This window comes from Cyprinus carpio, chromosome A7 (assembly GCF_018340385.1).
Source record: "Cyprinus carpio isolate SPL01 chromosome A7, ASM1834038v1, whole genome shotgun sequence".
Taxonomy (NCBI): Eukaryota; Metazoa; Chordata; class Actinopteri; order Cypriniformes; family Cyprinidae; genus Cyprinus; species Cyprinus carpio.
In genome coordinates, this window is record NC_056578.1 from 17,325,868 (window position 1) to 17,343,503 (window position 17,636).

General features: G+C 39.4%; 1 protein-coding gene across 1 annotated transcript in view; it reads right to left on the reverse strand.

Annotated features, from left to right (window-relative positions):
• Positions 1-17,636, reverse strand: part of LOC109092676 (probable E3 ubiquitin-protein ligase HERC1) — a 44,426-nt gene that overhangs the window by 21,105 nt on the left and 5,685 nt on the right. Inside the window, 28 exon segments of the mRNA XM_042760000.1 lie at positions 71-226; positions 312-481; positions 1,128-1,365; positions 1,453-1,573; positions 1,947-2,171; positions 2,263-2,531; positions 3,789-3,840; positions 3,931-4,051; positions 4,408-4,690; positions 6,209-6,395; positions 6,621-6,741; positions 7,874-7,988; positions 9,264-9,437; positions 9,554-9,769; positions 10,224-10,415; positions 10,511-10,643; positions 10,741-10,893; positions 11,536-11,748; positions 11,852-11,977; positions 12,070-12,235; positions 12,728-12,862; positions 13,058-13,229; positions 13,984-14,128; positions 14,910-15,037; positions 15,265-15,408; positions 16,083-16,179; positions 16,306-16,617; positions 16,718-16,912. Of these exon segments, the coding sequence (XP_042615934.1) occupies positions 71-226; positions 312-481; positions 1,128-1,365; positions 1,453-1,573; positions 1,947-2,171; positions 2,263-2,531; positions 3,789-3,840; positions 3,931-4,051; positions 4,408-4,690; positions 6,209-6,395; positions 6,621-6,741; positions 7,874-7,988; positions 9,264-9,437; positions 9,554-9,769; positions 10,224-10,415; positions 10,511-10,643; positions 10,741-10,893; positions 11,536-11,748; positions 11,852-11,977; positions 12,070-12,235; positions 12,728-12,862; positions 13,058-13,229; positions 13,984-14,128; positions 14,910-15,037; positions 15,265-15,408; positions 16,083-16,179; positions 16,306-16,617; positions 16,718-16,912 (4,759 nt within the window).

The window sequence follows — 17,636 nt, forward strand, 5'->3', positions numbered from 1 at the left end:
ACACAAATTTAACTAATATAACAACTAGCACACAGACAAGATGACGTTTGTTTGGACGCTGCTGTGTTACCTGAACAGCATTTCTGAGCAGCAATGTTGAGAAGGACTTCAGTCCATTTAGGAGAGGCCATCTTGGACTGGATGGCTTTGGAAGAGACGACTCGCCGCAGAAACACCAAGAAGTCTCCGAGGTGCAGCTCTGCTGTGTGTCTCTTACGTAACAATGCTACACAAAAATAAAAGCAATATATAAAACGCACAAAATTAAGTAAATTAGTGAGCATGTTGCTGTTAACTTGCAATTGTCCTACCTCGAAAATCTTTTTTCTGAGCGTCTGCACAGTCGTCAGTCTTCTCCTGCAGTTCTGTACTTGCACTGAGTGTGCTTCCAGCAGCCTGAGCCAGCAGAGTCTTCAGCTGACTGCACAGAAGATCCAGCAGAGCCTGAACCACCTTAGGACTCAACCTGTCTGCATATGTCCTGATGGAAAGATAGGAAAGAGCAAAAGTTAATGAAGCTGTCTTCAACAGTGTAATGTGACCAAACAAACCTAATTAGCTACTGATAAATTAAACTACGGTTCAAATGTTTGGGGTTTGTAAAAGAAGTCTGTTTCTAAAAGAAGTCTCTTATGTTCACCATGAATGCATTTACTTGATTTATTTGTTTTGTGTTTTAATATATTTTAAAATGAAATTTATTCCTGTGATGATGACAAAGTTGAATCTTCAAAGAAACCATATGCTGATTTTATGCTCAAAAACCATTTGAAAATATTAAATATTAAAATGCTGTTTAATAGTTTTGTGATATTTTAAACGAGTCTTTAATGAATAAAAAGTTCAAAAGAACAGCATTTAATTGATACAGAAATCTTTTGTAACACTGTCAAAGTCTTTACTGTCACTTCTGATTAATTTAAATGCATCCTTTCTGAATAAAAGTATTAATTTCTTTAAAACAATCTTGACCCCAAACCCTGGAATGGTAATGTAAACAAGGTGCCAAAATTATACAGTGGGTCTAAAGAACTTTCATGGACTAGTTAAATCATTTAAAACATACAGCATCTGAGGTTCAGACCGGCTATGAAAAACCAGGTGTTACAAAGAGAACTGTGTTGTACCCAGTGCTGATGGCTAGTATCTGTAGCAATCTGGTGCTGGCCACTTTGAGAGCAGTGCTGAGCTGAGAGCCTGCAGGCTTGTGCAGGAGTTGCAGTGTCTGTCCAAGCAGGGTTTCCGTTCCACAAAGCTGAGAGAGAACGTCTAAGAGACCGCTGGAGATAGCTAATGATACATCAACAGGCTGGTATCGCACACTTAGAGCGAAGACCGTGACCAGCAGCAGCCTTTGCTGGGCCTCTGTAAATACACACAGCATTGAGAAAATATTCAGTATAATATATGCTACATAAATGAATATATTGAATGTGTGCTCAAATACACTACCTATGTGGTGCTTGTTAGCTTGCAGGGCTTTCTCTAATGTGACTGACAGCTGCTGATAAATCTTATGAACAGCTGTCTGAATGTCCATCTGCAAACTTTTCTTGGCTGCTCTGACTCCATCCTACAAGGGAAAATAAAGACATGCAGAGCATATCATGAATAATAACATTCAAAATGATTTATCATAACATTTCAGTTCTTGGAACCCAGTTGATTGTTCAAGATGTGCTAAATCAATAAGACTGAATTGCTTACAGACATTCTGATGAACTTTATGTTTCTTTAAAGCTATTTTCTCAATCAGGTCTAATGTACACATTCCTACCTAAATTAGCACATATTAAGCCAGCATGACCTAAAAAAGGTCAACTGTATTTAAAAACTTGATCAGTTGCTTATTATCCACTGATGAGTGCAAGAAATCAAAATTGAACAATATGACACACAAAAAAATATCTTCTTCAGTACCTCTAATGATTAGATGGAACAATTACCTGGTAATGGTGCAGTTGGACACTCTCCCCCTTTGGCCCCCCATTGCAAACAGCACCAAGGCCAAAACACCCTGACAAAAACTGCAGTCTGACTGATGTTAGCAGAGAGGCAGAGTGAAAACTGAGGCCTGGGCGTCCAGCTCCACCTCCAGAGCCTGCCTGACTGCTTTTCTCCTCCATCCCAGAAATCAACACCACAATCTGGTGCAGGGCCTCCAGACGCAACTATATGAATAAACAAAATACAAAAATAAAAGCACAAGATAAACAAACAAAAGTCTGTGGGTGGAAGTGAAGAAAAAAATTCTGAATCTACCTCTGCTCGGCTCTGCTGCTGCTCCATGGCTATAATAATGGCCTGTGGGCTCGTTGACACACTTTCTTCTGGTTCCTTAAACGCAGGGGCGTTCCCAACATCTCCACTGAGGAAGTTCACTATGTTCTCGATGAGTGCATGGAGCCTGAATGAATTGCTCAGATCTAGGTCTGACTCCTCGTAGGACTGTGGAGAGCTGTACAAACACTCACGAGCCGAGAGTCCCCCAAACCAGTCAGCAGAGGAGTCTGGAGAACTGTACAGAAAGCCTTGAAAACACAAAACAAATCTTTTGAAAAGTATAATTGAATCATTTTAATTATTATATAATTAGAAACATATTCCACCGTAAATCTGTGTGCCATGTATATTTATGCTTAATACAGTTTGTTTGACAGGTGAGTATGTGAAGTGCTCCAAAGCAGATAAACTCAGGTCACAAAAAGCATAACCTCACTTCATGTCAGACTCAAGAGCTCCGATCAGCTCCAACCCGAAGCAATCACATTTGATTTTTGGTTTTCATTCACTATTTCCTACATTACTCCACTAATGAATGAAAACAATGAAGCAAATTTAGACACTGAGTGTGCTGGAAGTGTTGTGAATGCCATATTCTGGTAAGAAGCCAGAGTTCACTCAGAAACACACTCACAGCAATAGAGTAGATGCTGAATCCTAGTTCTGAACAACTTTGTTCCTCAAGAGTTTGCTCCAACACATGCCTGTCATTTTCAACATCTCAAAGACCTTTATTAGCTGGTTTAGGTGTGTTTTACGGGAGTTTTACTTAAGTTTCAAATCTCAACATCACTGGATAACATCAAATCTATGAAAAGGATTTAAAAACTATATAATAGAAGCTGAAATCATCAAAATATTTTGATACAAAGCCTCCAAAACAGAGGCTACTGTAGATTAAAACGAGGAATATCCCACTTGCTGTTTATTGTAATACAAAAAGAACTCTAATATTTGTAGCTGCTTACACTGCATACAGATAACAAAGTAAAAGCATAAGCAGCTTAAATAGCACCCTATAATCTACTTCTCAAACATATCCTCCTGCATATTTATTTCAACCCCCCTTTTTATAATAAAGGCCACCAGTTCTGATGACAGATTTCCAGCACAAAAGTGTTTGATTCACAGGTGAGATGTACAGAACATGTGAACAAGAAAGACAGGTATTTGAGTTCTCCCATAAACTGCCCTTTTCTGTACAGTTGTGTGTGGGTCTGGACATGAATAAGGATTTGGAATAATGATGAAGTATTATGCGAGTACTACTTTATAACAGAAATTTGCTGTGGCACATTCTGGCCTTGGGGAATAAATTTGGCAATGCATGAAGAGGCTATAAAGATGCCAGCAGGAATCCACTGTCATCTTATTTCATGGACCCATTTAGCCACATAGAAAAAATAAACCACACACAGATAGACGGCGTAAATACACAGATTACAAGAGTAGTACAGTATGTCCCATTGCTACAGTCTCAAGTGTGTTAAAGGTGGGGCCATTACCTCTTTTTTTAGGAGTGAAAGCTAAATCCAGATCCACATTCCTCCTCACATTCTGAAACAGGTCACACCGAGAGGTTACATAACTGCAGTTGATATAGTTATAAATCTAGTAAAGCAGATAAGGCAGTGTGAAACATCTCACCAGTGAGTATCCCTCCTCATCAGACTCTGGCTGGGAGAGATCAGACTCACTCCTGGATTTTGTGAGTCTGTAGTTGGGACTGGTCTGGATGGACCGACTCTCTGCCAACAGACTCTCACTCCTACACGCAAAATGAAAATAGCAAATAAAAGTTACATGTTCTGTGAGCGGTTCTGTGCCATTAAATTGTGACTTTAATACTAATTAATACCACTAATGAAGAATGTTTGTTATTCATTGAAATCATGCATCACAGTAACCGCTGCTTTTAATTGCAGTTTAAAGGTTCTTTAAAATTAGAGCAGCACAACTTGCAACTGCATAACATGAAATCTAGAAAATTAGGAGCAGACTGGAAAGGTGAATGAGTTCAGTGAGACCTTCAGATTTCAAAGATAAGGGTTATGATTCAAAAGTTTAAAGTCATGTAACATGTTAAATCAGTGAAATGTACTTTTTAACAATGATGCTACTCGCCTCGTCATAAACCCGCCTCCGTCCTGGTTGACCCCGCCTGTCAGGGGTTGCTGACTGATGTGTTGAGCAAGCGGCGTGCTGACGGCCAGCAGGAGCATGGCACAGCGGTGGATGACTGCATTGCATGTGGTGGTGTAAAGATCCTGACCCTCCTGAGGGGTTGTGCTGCTCCTGCGCTCCGGACCAGGCTGAGCCGGCTCTTCCTGTACGCTTATGCTTCCGGTCTGATCTCGGTCCCTTCCTCGTGCTGCCTCCCGTGCTGATAGGAAACATTGAAAGATTTCTGTGTCCGCCAAGACATAAGACACAGAGCGGCCAGGTTAGGGAAGCAGCCAAGAAGCATGACGTTGTTAAAAAGTGCTTATGGCTGGATATTACACAATGCCATGTGTGACCATTGTATAATAACTATGGTTAACAAATGTATTTATTAGTATACACTAAGTTAGTAAGTACGATAAAAAAAAAACAAAAAAAAAACAATACTTTTATTCAGAAAGGATGCATTAAAGGGGTCATGAAATGAGAAACCAAATTTGCCTTGATCTTTTGGAATATAAGAGGTCTTTGTACCATTAAAACGACCTGCAAGTTTCATAGCTTAAGACGTCCTCCCCATTATAAACGAGCCATTTATTTAATCAAGCTCTAAATACAGCTCGTTCTAGATCCATGGTAAGAAGTGACGTCACGTTGCGAAGTGACGTTCCAACCATTTGCATATGACCGCCTCCAGCACAAGACAACTACGCTCATTTCGTATCGTTGTCGCGCCGCGCGCCTAACAAGTGTTCAGTCAACGAGTGGGTCTGTGTACAGGAAAATTACAATGCCACGCAGATGTGCTCAAACATATAAGGTTTTATCATTGCAAGAGCCATCACTTCGAATGCATCACCCGCTACTAAACAGTTACGCTCAATCCGCAAATGTTCTGGCTAGGGGTGTTAATAATTGATCCATAGGCACTGTCATTAGCCAATCATAACAGTGGGTGTTAACACTGAACTCTTAAAGGGGAAACAACCCAAAAATAGACTTTTTGAATCAAAGGATGAGAAACAGGGTGGGAAAATGTCATAATTCACTACATTTTAAAAGTTTTTTTTTTTTTTTAAACTATAGTAATACTATAATTGCACCTAGGGGACCATAATAATAAAATAAAAAAACCCATGTCATGACCCCTTTAAACTAAACACTTTTACATTAACAAATAAAACAAAAGATGTATATTTCAAATAAATGGTGCTCTTTGAACATTCTATTCATTATTTTCCCTTTTTTAATTTGTAACAATATTTCACAATATTAGTGTTTTACTGTTTTTTGATCAAATAAAAGTAGCCTTGGTGAGCAAAGGACAGCATGAACCTTACTGACCTCAAACCTTTGGATGGTAGTGTATATTGTGTGGTGCAATGCAATGCAATGCAAAGCACACTATGTCAAACCAATTATTAAATATATCCTTAAAATAATAAAGTGATACATTAAAAATATTGTCATTATTATGTCATTCCAAACCTACAGTATATGCTGTTATTTTTTTTATTTTTTTGGAGATTGACAGCCATGTAAAAACATTCTAATTAAATATCTCATGGTTTTGGAATGATACGACGGAGAATAATTACAGAATGTAAATTTTTAGGTGTAATAACGAAGAATCTGAAAAAGGAAAAAATGAAAAATGCACTAGGTGTGTGTGAATGTGTGTGACAACTTTGCTCAGTGCCACTCAAAGCATCAGCCAACATCAGCACACACACATGCCCTTCACAAATGTGTCAGAACTCACTTCCTGCAGTCATGACCTCATGCTCTCTTTCCTCCTCATCATCTTCCTGCTCCTGATGACCCTCTTCTCTTTCTCTTTCTCTCTCTCTCTCTCTGTCTCTCTCCTCCAGCTCAGCCTCCTCGTCTATAGTTCGGGTGAAAGAGTGTTCCTGTGGGTCCATCTCCACAGAGTCCACGTTATCAGAGATCTGAACACAGGAGGAGAAATGGCTTTACATATAATGAGGCCCAAAAGTCTGACCACATTAAAATTCTAGGATTTTTCTAGGATCTTAAAGGAATAATTCACCCAAAAAAAGTGATTTTTAAATTTTATTTTTGTAATTTTATCATTCTTCATTTTTCTTCAAAAATCCTATAAAGTTTAAAACTTATATTGATAATATCTTTTGTAATTTAAAAAAAAGTCATACTCTGCGTTCTCGTGATGACGAACGGGTCTGGATGAGCTCCATGTTTTTGCAAGCCAAGAGGCGATTCCGCACCTTATACACACTGCGATACACCTCTGCCAAGAGTTTACATGGCTGATATCTGTAGGAAGAAATGGGAAAGAAAATCTTTAGTAGTGTCCACAGTAGAGTTCAACCGATAGTGGATTTGGCCGATACCGATAGCTAGGTTGGACCACACTGGCCGATACCGATTAATTAACCGATAGTTTTTCAAATGGATACTGAACAAAAACTAAAATAGCACTTTATTTAAAAAAAAACAGTACTGAACCATATTAATAATAGTAATAATAATAATAATAATAATAGTAATAGTAAATGCTGAAAGAGTGTTACTACACTCTAATAAGGAACAATACTTACACAGCTTTCATTAATCTTAATGTTACAAATGGACTCATTTCAACAGTCATGCTTAAAGATGCACATCTTTAAATATATACACAAAGGCCATAGCATTACGATTATACCAGCACAATGTATACTCTCACACTTTAACTGCTTCTATTCTTGAACACTTAATGATAATCTAATCAAAATAAAAGAGCAGCGCTGAGACTAGGAGAACTCACCGGTATCACACACACTCCGGACGTGTCGCATTCATAGTTTATTTAATCACCAAATGGACACAAGTTTACTTCAAGTATGAACAATGAGGCATAGATAAGTTTGAAGTTCAGTGTTTAAAAAACGGAGCAAACGGAAAGAGCGATCTATATTATAGCTCTATAAATGAAGCATACAGACTTTATTAGAGCCACAGAAAGACAAACATTTCAATGAAAATGCTCAATATACAATTCATTGTGTATATTAGCAATGATTCGGGGCGAATAAAATTTAATTTAATGGAAAACTATGTGAATGGCACTCTGTGGCGCGGCAGGATTTTCTGTCAGCTACATTTAAATCCGGGTCTGACGTTTCAGCGTGCAACATCACGTGTCTTAACAAATAGCACATGCTGTCAGTGATTTAAACCACTAGAGGCCGCTCTCGCACTGTATAATGAAAACAGACCCTTCTCAGCCGCTCCAGCAATGGACGCAACCCGGAAAACTATCGGCATGGATTTTTGCCGATTACCGATAACGATTGTTCCCGCAATCAACTATCGGTCCCGATTAATCGGCAAAACCGATAACATTGGTTGACATCTAGTACACACTGTAGCATTCTTTGAAATTATGGCAAATATAATGTCATACCTTCCTTCTCCACACGCCTGTCCCAGCAGCCCTGTGTGTTTCAGCAGGACAGCAAGTACAAAGCGGGACACTGTGTCCAACAGAGCTTCATTCGGCAATGATGCACTGTCCCAATCTACACAAACACACAAAAACGACTGAATGAACGTAATGCCATCAAAGATTTGATGTTGCACAAATGAGAAGTTGTAATGCAAATAACTTTATATAAAGTCCAATAACTCCATAGTTAGGATAGTCTGCCAGCTGTAACATAACAGAGGATATGAATGTCAATTGCTTTTTATTGAACTGTAACCTCAAGGCAGTAATTATAAAAAAATACTGTGTCACATGACAGGGATCTAAGCTAAAATATGACAGAAATTCTACATTCAGAAACCGCTTTCAGAAATACAAATGGGATTAGTTCACTTCCAGAATAAAAATTTCCTGATAATTTACTCACATCCATGTCATCCAAGATGTTCATGCCTTTCTTTCTTCAGCTGAAAAGAAATTAAGGTTTTTGAGGAAAGCATTCCAGGATTTTTCTCCACATAATGGACTTCAATGGGCTCTACATGATCCCAGCCAAGGAATAAGGGTCTTGTCTAGCGAAACAATTGGTCATTTTCTAAAACAAATAAAAATGTATATACTTTTTAACTACAAAAGCTCGTCTTGCACTAGCTGGACGAAAAAGCGAACGTGCAAATAAAGTTAAACGCCCTTTACAAAAACAAAAGGTAAAAACAATAATGTCAAACTATTTTGAAGTTGAAGGAGAAAATGAGCCCTACCCTACCTTTTTGAATCGGAGTACAGAGACAAAGAACTAACATGCGTGCACCACAGAGCTAGTGAAAGACAAGCATTTGTGATCAAACGTATAGCAAGTTTTATTTTTTCTAGAAAATAACAGATTGTTTCACTAGATAAGACCCTTATTCCTCAGCTAGGATCGTGTAGAGCACTTTGAAGCTGCACTGAAACTGCAATTTCAACCGCTTGATCCCTACTGAAGTCCATTGTATGGAGAAAAAACTGGAAAATGTTTTCCTCAAAAACCTACATTTCTTTTCGACTGAAGAAAGAAAGACATGAACATCTTGGATGATATGTGGATGAGTAAAATCAATAATTTTTTACTCTGTATGTGAACTAACCCTTTAAAAGAAATGATAACTGACACAAAGGTGCTGTGTTGTGTAGTGAGAGTCTGGACCAGTGAGATTTCACTGTGGGTGGGGCTACCCATCACAAGAGAAATATAAACCATTATAAAGTCTGCATAGGTTAATGTGTGACTTCTGAGATTATGCAAGCACTTAGCACTTAGGAGAAGCTAATCAGCATTTATAATACTTTTTCCATAATCCTCAATATATGTTCTGTTTTTGTGTCCTACCCTTGCTGATGGCATAATCCTGCATGTTTGTCCACAAGCTGTGTGTGGGCTCTTTAGTTGATCCAAGGGCCAAATCAAGCAGCACACTCATGTCAGCATGCAACTGACAGTCAAAAGGTATTTGCTCCTCATTTCCACACAGAGCCACCTCCAGCAGAGAGCTGATACACACATCTGTAAAACATACCATTTCAGAACAATTCACATTTTTTTTTACTTCCATACCTCAATAAATTTCAAAACAAAACAGGACATTTAATGATTAAAGGACTTGCAATGTGTGTGCTTACCAAGCTGGGGTATATCAGTCTCTAAGCCATTACTAAAAAGTGGTGTTTTGAGCCAGTGGGTAGTGTGCTGTTCCTCCGGTGAGGGTGGGGCTCCCTGCAGCATTCCTCCGAGACAACGTCCCACCAGCAGCGCTACGGTACGCTCCAGATCCACCAACCAAACCCAGCACTGTGCCGATCCTGAAACACATACTGGATCAACCAGATCTGGAGTGCCTGCAGGAAGAAGGATAAGGGAAAATAATTGGATTATAGGGTGTGAGAGCGATGGGAAAGAATTCAATTGAAAAGTAATAATTTATGTCTAAATTATCAATTAAAGCTTACTGCTTAAAATTATGGCTTAAAGTTTCAGAAGTTTAACTGAATGAGAGATGAGTGGTTCTTGAGTGTTGAGTGGCTCTTAAACAGGAGCAAGGGGCCCCAGCAAATTACCATGGGCACACAAGATTGGTTACAATGATTTTCTTTAAAGATCAAGCTCTTTAAAGTTTATTAAAATGCTAAAAACACATCTGTACCATGTTAAATTATATTTTTATATTACAGTAAATATATATACACATAACCAATAAAATCTATATACATATATATATATGTGTGTGTGTGTGTATGCATTGTAAATTTAAACTTAAATGAGCTATTTATTAAATGAAGGTGAAAGTCTGACCATGTAGTGGCCACTGCAGCTCCTGTTCCTCCAGAGGTGTGGCGGCAGGCAGAAGTCTGTTGAGACGGTCCAGAGGGGGAAGCAGGTCTAAGAGGTAGCTGAGCAGCGGCCGCGCCACCCAAACAGGCAACAACAGCAAAGATGTCACAATCTGACACAGCATACTGCCCGCTGCAGACATGTAGATCACATCTACCACAACCAAGCACAGGGAAAAATTAGCAGGTCCATTAACATTTAGATAACAAATGAGTTTAGCTTAAATGTGTGTGTGTACATTTATATACCTCGTAGCTTCTCACGCACGCTGCCATTTCCAGAGCTTTCTCTCAAAAGAGTTGCAGAGCGATTATAGATATCTGTGGCATGAGGCAATAATAACTGCAGGTGTTTGTGGAGGAGTGCCACACTACTGGAACCCTGAAAAACACAGATTAACATACGGAAGAAAATCAGCCCACTCAGAGCCAATAAAATTTGTGTGTGGATATGTATATGTATTTGGTTGTGTATGTACCTCTGTAACACTGTTGATATGGCAATAAGCTAGTAGTTGCTTCTGTAAAGAACAGAGCAGTTCATGGAGGTGAGCTGGTTGGCTGCTATCAGATGAAGATGTTCCCTGCAAGATCTTATCACTGTTCTTCTCCAGCTCTCCAAATGCCTGGTCCTGTTAGGTTAACAAACATGCACTCAGGAAAACAGTTTAAGAAGATAATCAGAAGTGTATATCAGATGTTGCATTTACACTGTAAGTGTAATACATAGATACAATAAGGTGACCCATATCCAATTTATCCTCTTGATTCTGTTTACATTCATCTAAAATAGTGTTTACATTTTTACCTGACCAAGATGCACTAGGTTGATAAGAGCACTAGTGGAACCTCACTGAATATAACATAATTTGCATGCCCTTGACATTCACAACAGCAAATTAAGTAATATTTTACCCAAATATACAGAGATAAAATATATGTACGGCAAAAAAAAAAAACATATTTCTTTTGAGATGTCTTTGTAGGTTGCATACAAAAACAGGCAAGTGTATTGACTATCAAACAAATTAGTCTTATGAGGTGATTAGTTTAATGAATCACAGAAAAAGATTCAAAAACTAGAGTGATGACAGTCTCAAAATAAAGCAAGCACTTTTTGCAGTCTAAAAGTCTGTGTAACTTTTATTATTACTGACTAAATGTTTATTTGGCAACATGATAATTTAACCTAAGCGTGTAAATCAAGATAAAGATAAAACAAAGCTGGCTGACAGCGCAAACATGGCCTCAAGATTTTAATCTGTGGAACTGACCGTATAAAAGCCCAGGTTCCTGAGTAGAGTTTTCATGAGGATCTCTGCCAAGTGTGTGTCAGGATGTGTATCAGAATGAGTGCCAGAAACATGCGTAGCGTCGGAGGGTAGAGGAGGAGGCTCAGAGGCGTCTGGAGGACAGCTGTACCCCAGCAGAGATGCCACATGGGTGTGATCCTGCAGACTAGTGAGGATTATGTCCAGCTGCATCCTCTGTGAGAGAAAACACACACACAAACACACAGATATGATTGACAGATGCTTTTCTAAGTTAACTTAAACTGCCTGCTCTTTACAAACAGGCACAAACTCGTACCTGTCCTTTGGAGAGGCTCTCCCAGCGGTCTGGTCCTTGAGGAAGTAGCGAGTGCAGTAGCTCCATTCTCTCTCTCAGAGGAGGCAGCAGCATCGTCGCTCCCACGGACAGAGTCTCGATGACAGCCTACAAAATGCAAACAAAGATCAGAGAAAAATACAGGCCACAGTAAACAATCACAGCAACAAATATGTGGAAAAACACAAGCAAACACAGACCTCCTGGATTTCATCCGGAACTGACGCATCCATCAGTCTGAAAAGCAGATTACGGAGTGGCCGTGCTTGCCGTCCCAAGATACTCGTGGCCACTCCACCCGCCAGCGCTAGAGCCAGGTGATTGGACAAGAGCCGTAGACATAGTTTCAAGAAATTATGATGCTCCCTGTTGGCCCAAAAACAAATTTACTCCCTCCATGTTGCAAGAATGCACACACTTAATATTTAATAACCTTCAGGATGGTTTAGAAAATCAATTGAAACTTGATCTCAAATAAACAACATTAGCAGCAGCATTAATTCTCCAGTGATATTTAATGCATTTAAAAAAAAAAAACCATGCTTCACTCATCGACAGACCTTATTCAGGCTAGACACAATATTGAATTTTACACAGATGAAAATGAGGCTGTGAAGGAGATATTCACTGCCTTTACAATGGCACAGACTGTATAAAGGTCCTAGATCAGCTCACAATGTTCAAAACTGTTTTATAGAGCTTTTGTCTACTATTTTTTTTCCCAGAAAGCCTTTCCTGCTGTTGTTAAACAACTCAATGCACTATACTTCTATTTCTCACAGCTTCATTTTCATTCCTGTCAAAAATTAAATATGGTGCTACCCTGACTAATGTCAATGGTGGTGGCAGAACACACACTTGGAAGATGGGAAAGGCAGCGGTGGGATCTCGTTGTTGATACCGTCACAGTATCGTTCCAGAAATGAGCGCAGGTGAGAGAAAGTGCTTTCTTCTAGGTCCACACAGTATGGCCTATGCCAGGCCACCACCTGCCTGTAAACATGCACAAAAGATTAATAGCTTAGATATGGAAATGTTGAAAAAACAATTAGAATAAAGAAGAAAAAATAGAATAAGAAACTTCTTGCCATAGGAATCAACAAACTTAATGGCACCAATGCATAAGAAAAATATTGTCTACTTATGTACAGGGTAAAGATTATAAAAGGGTTTAAAAGACTTGCTTACCTGTCTCTCGGGAGGGCAGTCCATGCCAGGCTGTGGGAGGTGCCAGCAGAGATCTGCTGAATGGCCACTCCATCTAAACCAATCACCTTCTTAGGTTTGGTGATGGGGCCAGTGGAATTCCCTTGACCGCACTGACCCATTGAGTTATTCCCCCAGGCATACACTTCATTGTCTGTAACAAAATGAAAAAAATGTAATGAAAGAGCAACCATATTTGCATGTAATATTACAAGTCACATTTCAGTCTTATGCATTGTGAAATGCAGATGTGTGACAGTAGCATGCCCTAAACGATAACAATTTCACAATGCACATGAACGGCATGTTCTGTTTAAGTACACAGCGTCAAATTGTCTGTGACATCATGTGTGAGGCCCCCTTGCTTCACCTTATCTGAGTCTGACTCAGCACATACCCTTCTGCTTCTAATCTGACCCCTCTCTCTCTCTCCACTATCACAAACTACAGTTCACACAACCCTTACAGTACAGCCCCAAGAAGACTCACAAAGCCAACAGCACCTAATCACCAGCCATTGTTTACTTAGTTTACATTAGAATTCTATAATACTTTATGCAATACTCCCAAAGTGAAAATATTAAAGTGAGAATATTTAAGAAGGATCACAAAACTAACTGCACTGTATAGACCATAGTCAGGTTAGACGCCATATTGAATATAATACAGATGGAAATGAAACCGTAATTTTAAGATGTAATTTTCAATTTCAATTTTTTTTTATGAAAGCCATTTTGCAAGCTGAACAATTGGCATGCTGTTAAACAATAGTACAATCCACTGAAAGCACTGTCCGTCCATCCCTTACAGCCTCATTTTCATTTAGTTTCACTACCAACCACTTCAGCATACCAGATAAAGCCATAGTTTTGTGTACACAATTCAGTGGGTTTGCAGTGATCACTTACCGTGTGATAAAGCAAGGCAGTGGCTGTCTCCTATGGAGATGTCTACCACTCTGGTTGTGGCAAGTTCCTCGACCAGTTTTGGCCTTAGCGCAGTGGCCTCCGATGAACCACAGCCAAGACACGCACCACAGCCCCAAGAGTAAACCTGCACAATAAACACGTAGATAACGGTGTTTAAAATGATCAACATGAACTCATAACTGCCCCTAATTTTGTGATCTATCATCAAAACTTAAAGTTCCCCCAATATGCCCTTTTTAAGGTTCCTAATATTGTTTCAGGAATCTCCTACAACAGGTTTACATGCATGCAAGGTCAACAAACACTTTCGTTTTCTCATAATATACATTCAATTTCACCGCATTTATCAATGATTCGTAAACTATTCATATGAATCAGTTTTAAGATTCAGTCTATCTAAACCCCTCCTTTCCGTGAGCCTACTCTGCTCTGAATGGTCAGACAGCCCAGTCCTTTGTTATTGATTTAACGCAGACAGCGCGTGTCAGAAACTAAGCTCCAGAGAATTTATAGAGAGAAAAAATGGTATTGATTTTACTCTATAAATTCAAGCCTGAGTTCGATGATGAAACAATAGTATTATCCATTTCTGCATTAGTTGAACATTATTACTTTCACAGCACAGGACACAGCTTCTTCTCGACATGATGTTTACCACATGGAAATACTACACTGTTTCAGGGCGGGTCAAGTTGTTCGCGTCCTGTCAATGTAGAACATAGGCTGGCATTACTCAGATGTGTTACCCAGTGACGTAAAGCCATCATGGAAGTTGGATTCAAATTCCTGAAGTCTCTTTTAGGTGATTCAGATTCGATTCTTTTTTTGAGAGACAATAACTTTATTTACTGTGCACTGTCGGCTTCACAACTTTCACAAATTTCTGGCTTAGCAATGTCTCATACCTGACCAGTAGAGGTGAGGGCCAGAGATGACTGGCTGCCAGCACATACTTTGCGAATGAACATTCCCTGGAGCGCGTCCACCACCTTGGGTTTATACACACGATTGGTATCACCATGACCCAGTTTCCCTGCAGATAAACAAATACAAAGCTGTAACTGTCTACCATTAATCTTTATTATCACATATACAGGAACTTCACAAACAATTACTAGATGTGCACAACATAAAGAAGGTGACTCAAGCACATCTAGATGCAGCTGCTGGCTAAGTGCATAGTGAGTGCCTGACACCATGTAAAGGACCATCTCAAATGTCTCTTCAGTAGAACAAGTGGTGTAGATTAACTCAACTCACCATTGTCTCCACCTCCAAAGGACCAGACTGTACGTCCATCTTTAGACAGCGCAATGGTGTGGGAGCTTCCACAAGACACCTCACCTACATTACTGACGTCTTTAACTAGCGTGGGAATGTTCCTACTGTTACTGTCGCCATGACCTACAAGTATAGACAAACATAATCAATGATGCACAAACACAAATGTCAACACAAAATAAAGCAAGGTAAAATGTCATGTGCATTAGTTAACAAATATACTTATATTTGAATCACAACAAGTTATAGCATTTTAATAGATATGACAGTGTTAATGTATTTGGTCTCAGCAGACTTGGTCTGCTACGCTCTCTGCTGCCGCAGAGCAAGTATGGAGTCGCTACTGCCATTCTGTTGGCATGCTGCTGTGAGCACATAAGATATGCTGCTACTGCATAAATAGGCATACATATAATCCTTAGCAGATCTAGACAGGTGGAGCTGGGGGAGGTGGAGGATTTCAGAGGAACTCTAAAGGCAAGCTGCAGGACCAGCTTACAGTGAACACTGAATCAGACTATTTAAATGTTGAGCAAGTATGCTTATTGGCTGTCAACTGCAGGCCAATTACTTTGTGCCACGTAATAAATTACGTGATTGCTAAATATATATAAAACTATATATAAAGACATTTTTCAGCATTTATTTGATAAGAAATGCAGTAAAAAGACTTATATATCAAAACTGTATTATTATCTAAAATTTACTATTTTAATATATTTTAAAATGTATTTTATTCCTATGATGGCAAAGCTGAATCTTCAGCAGACAACTAGTATATATAGACAACTGCATACCTAATCTACCAAAGTCACCCTCTCCCCAGGTGTAGAGCTCTCCATCCTCACTGACTGCAGCGCTGTGTCTATACCCTGCTGAAACACAAACCACCACCTACAAACACACACACACACACACACACACACAAGCAGTAGAAGACATTAATCATTTAAACACACAGATCCATTCTGAGTGTTCAAAAAGCTCAAGTGATGCATAACTACTGCATGAATCCAGTACCTTTCCTTGTAGAGGGCCCTGTATTAGTTTGGGGTATTTCTGGGTAGAGCTATTGCCATGACCCAGTTTGCCATAGTCTCCATCACCCCAGCTGAACACCTCTCCCTCGCTGGTGAAGGCTAATGTGTGCCCGTCTGAGCCTTTGGATGACGAAACTTTCTTATTGGCACGGTGAGGTTCAAAGGTCAGCTTCTTAAGAGTGGACTGGTTGTTTGAGTCACCCAGTCCCAGGCGCCCATAGCTGCCCTTCCCACACGCTCGGACTGAACCATCAGAGGAGATGACAAATGTGCAGTACTGGCCAGCTTCAATCTGAAGATACGAGATGTAGTCAGCAAGCATCGATTGTGAGCATGAAGGGGAATACTAACACTGACACTGTATGAATAGTTAAAATAAAAATGCTTTCTACCGTTTGTGCATCACTGAAGCTGGGAGCGAGCTTGGGTTGGAGAATTTTCTCTTGAGTGCCCTCTACGAGCTGGTGGCTGCTGTTGCTGCCCCACACATAGACCTCACAGGTCTCAGATACCATGGCTGCTTCACCCGCCTGGATACTGTCTGGACTCGCACACGTTCTTGAGTAGTCTGAAGCCATGCGACACACCTATCAGGAAACCGATTTAAAACAAAGTTAGAGTGTCAAACACATGGCCCAATTCTAGCCCACAGGATAATGTGAGAAAAAAAATTCTAATGCTAAAATTTGGTATCATATATATTCATAATTTTCTATTTTTAGATACAACAGGACTGATTTGTTGTGCAGCATGTTACAGCATTTATCTTAAAGCAGCAGAAATTCTCTTCTAGTTGTGCACAATGGCAGTTGAAACTGGATTTACTGGATGAGAAGAGGAAATCAGAGGACAAATCTCTCAAGGAAAATATATACTGTAAGTTTCAAGTCTGTACTGACACACATTCATACATTAAGACTGATTCAATGGGTTTGACTGAAAAGCAGGCCTATAATCAAAATTATGGTAATGTTTGGTTGGAAATGGCCTATTACAGCTAAAGTGGTCCAGCCAAGAGCAGTGAGTGTTTTCTCTTTATTTGATTTATATTTATTTATAAACCATTTCTGTATACAGTGATTCCAGTTCATTGATTTATTTGTGGTGGCCCGCCACAACATCAACAATATAATAAATGCTATGTCATTTAACATTACATTATAAACAGACTTTATTCTTATATTGCCGCGGCCAGTCATGTTTGGTCATTTACAGCATTTCTATCATAATGAGCTTACAACTCTAGCTGAATGCCTTTGTCCACATTAGGAATTTCAAGGAACATTCTATTACATCTGTGAGGCATATTTG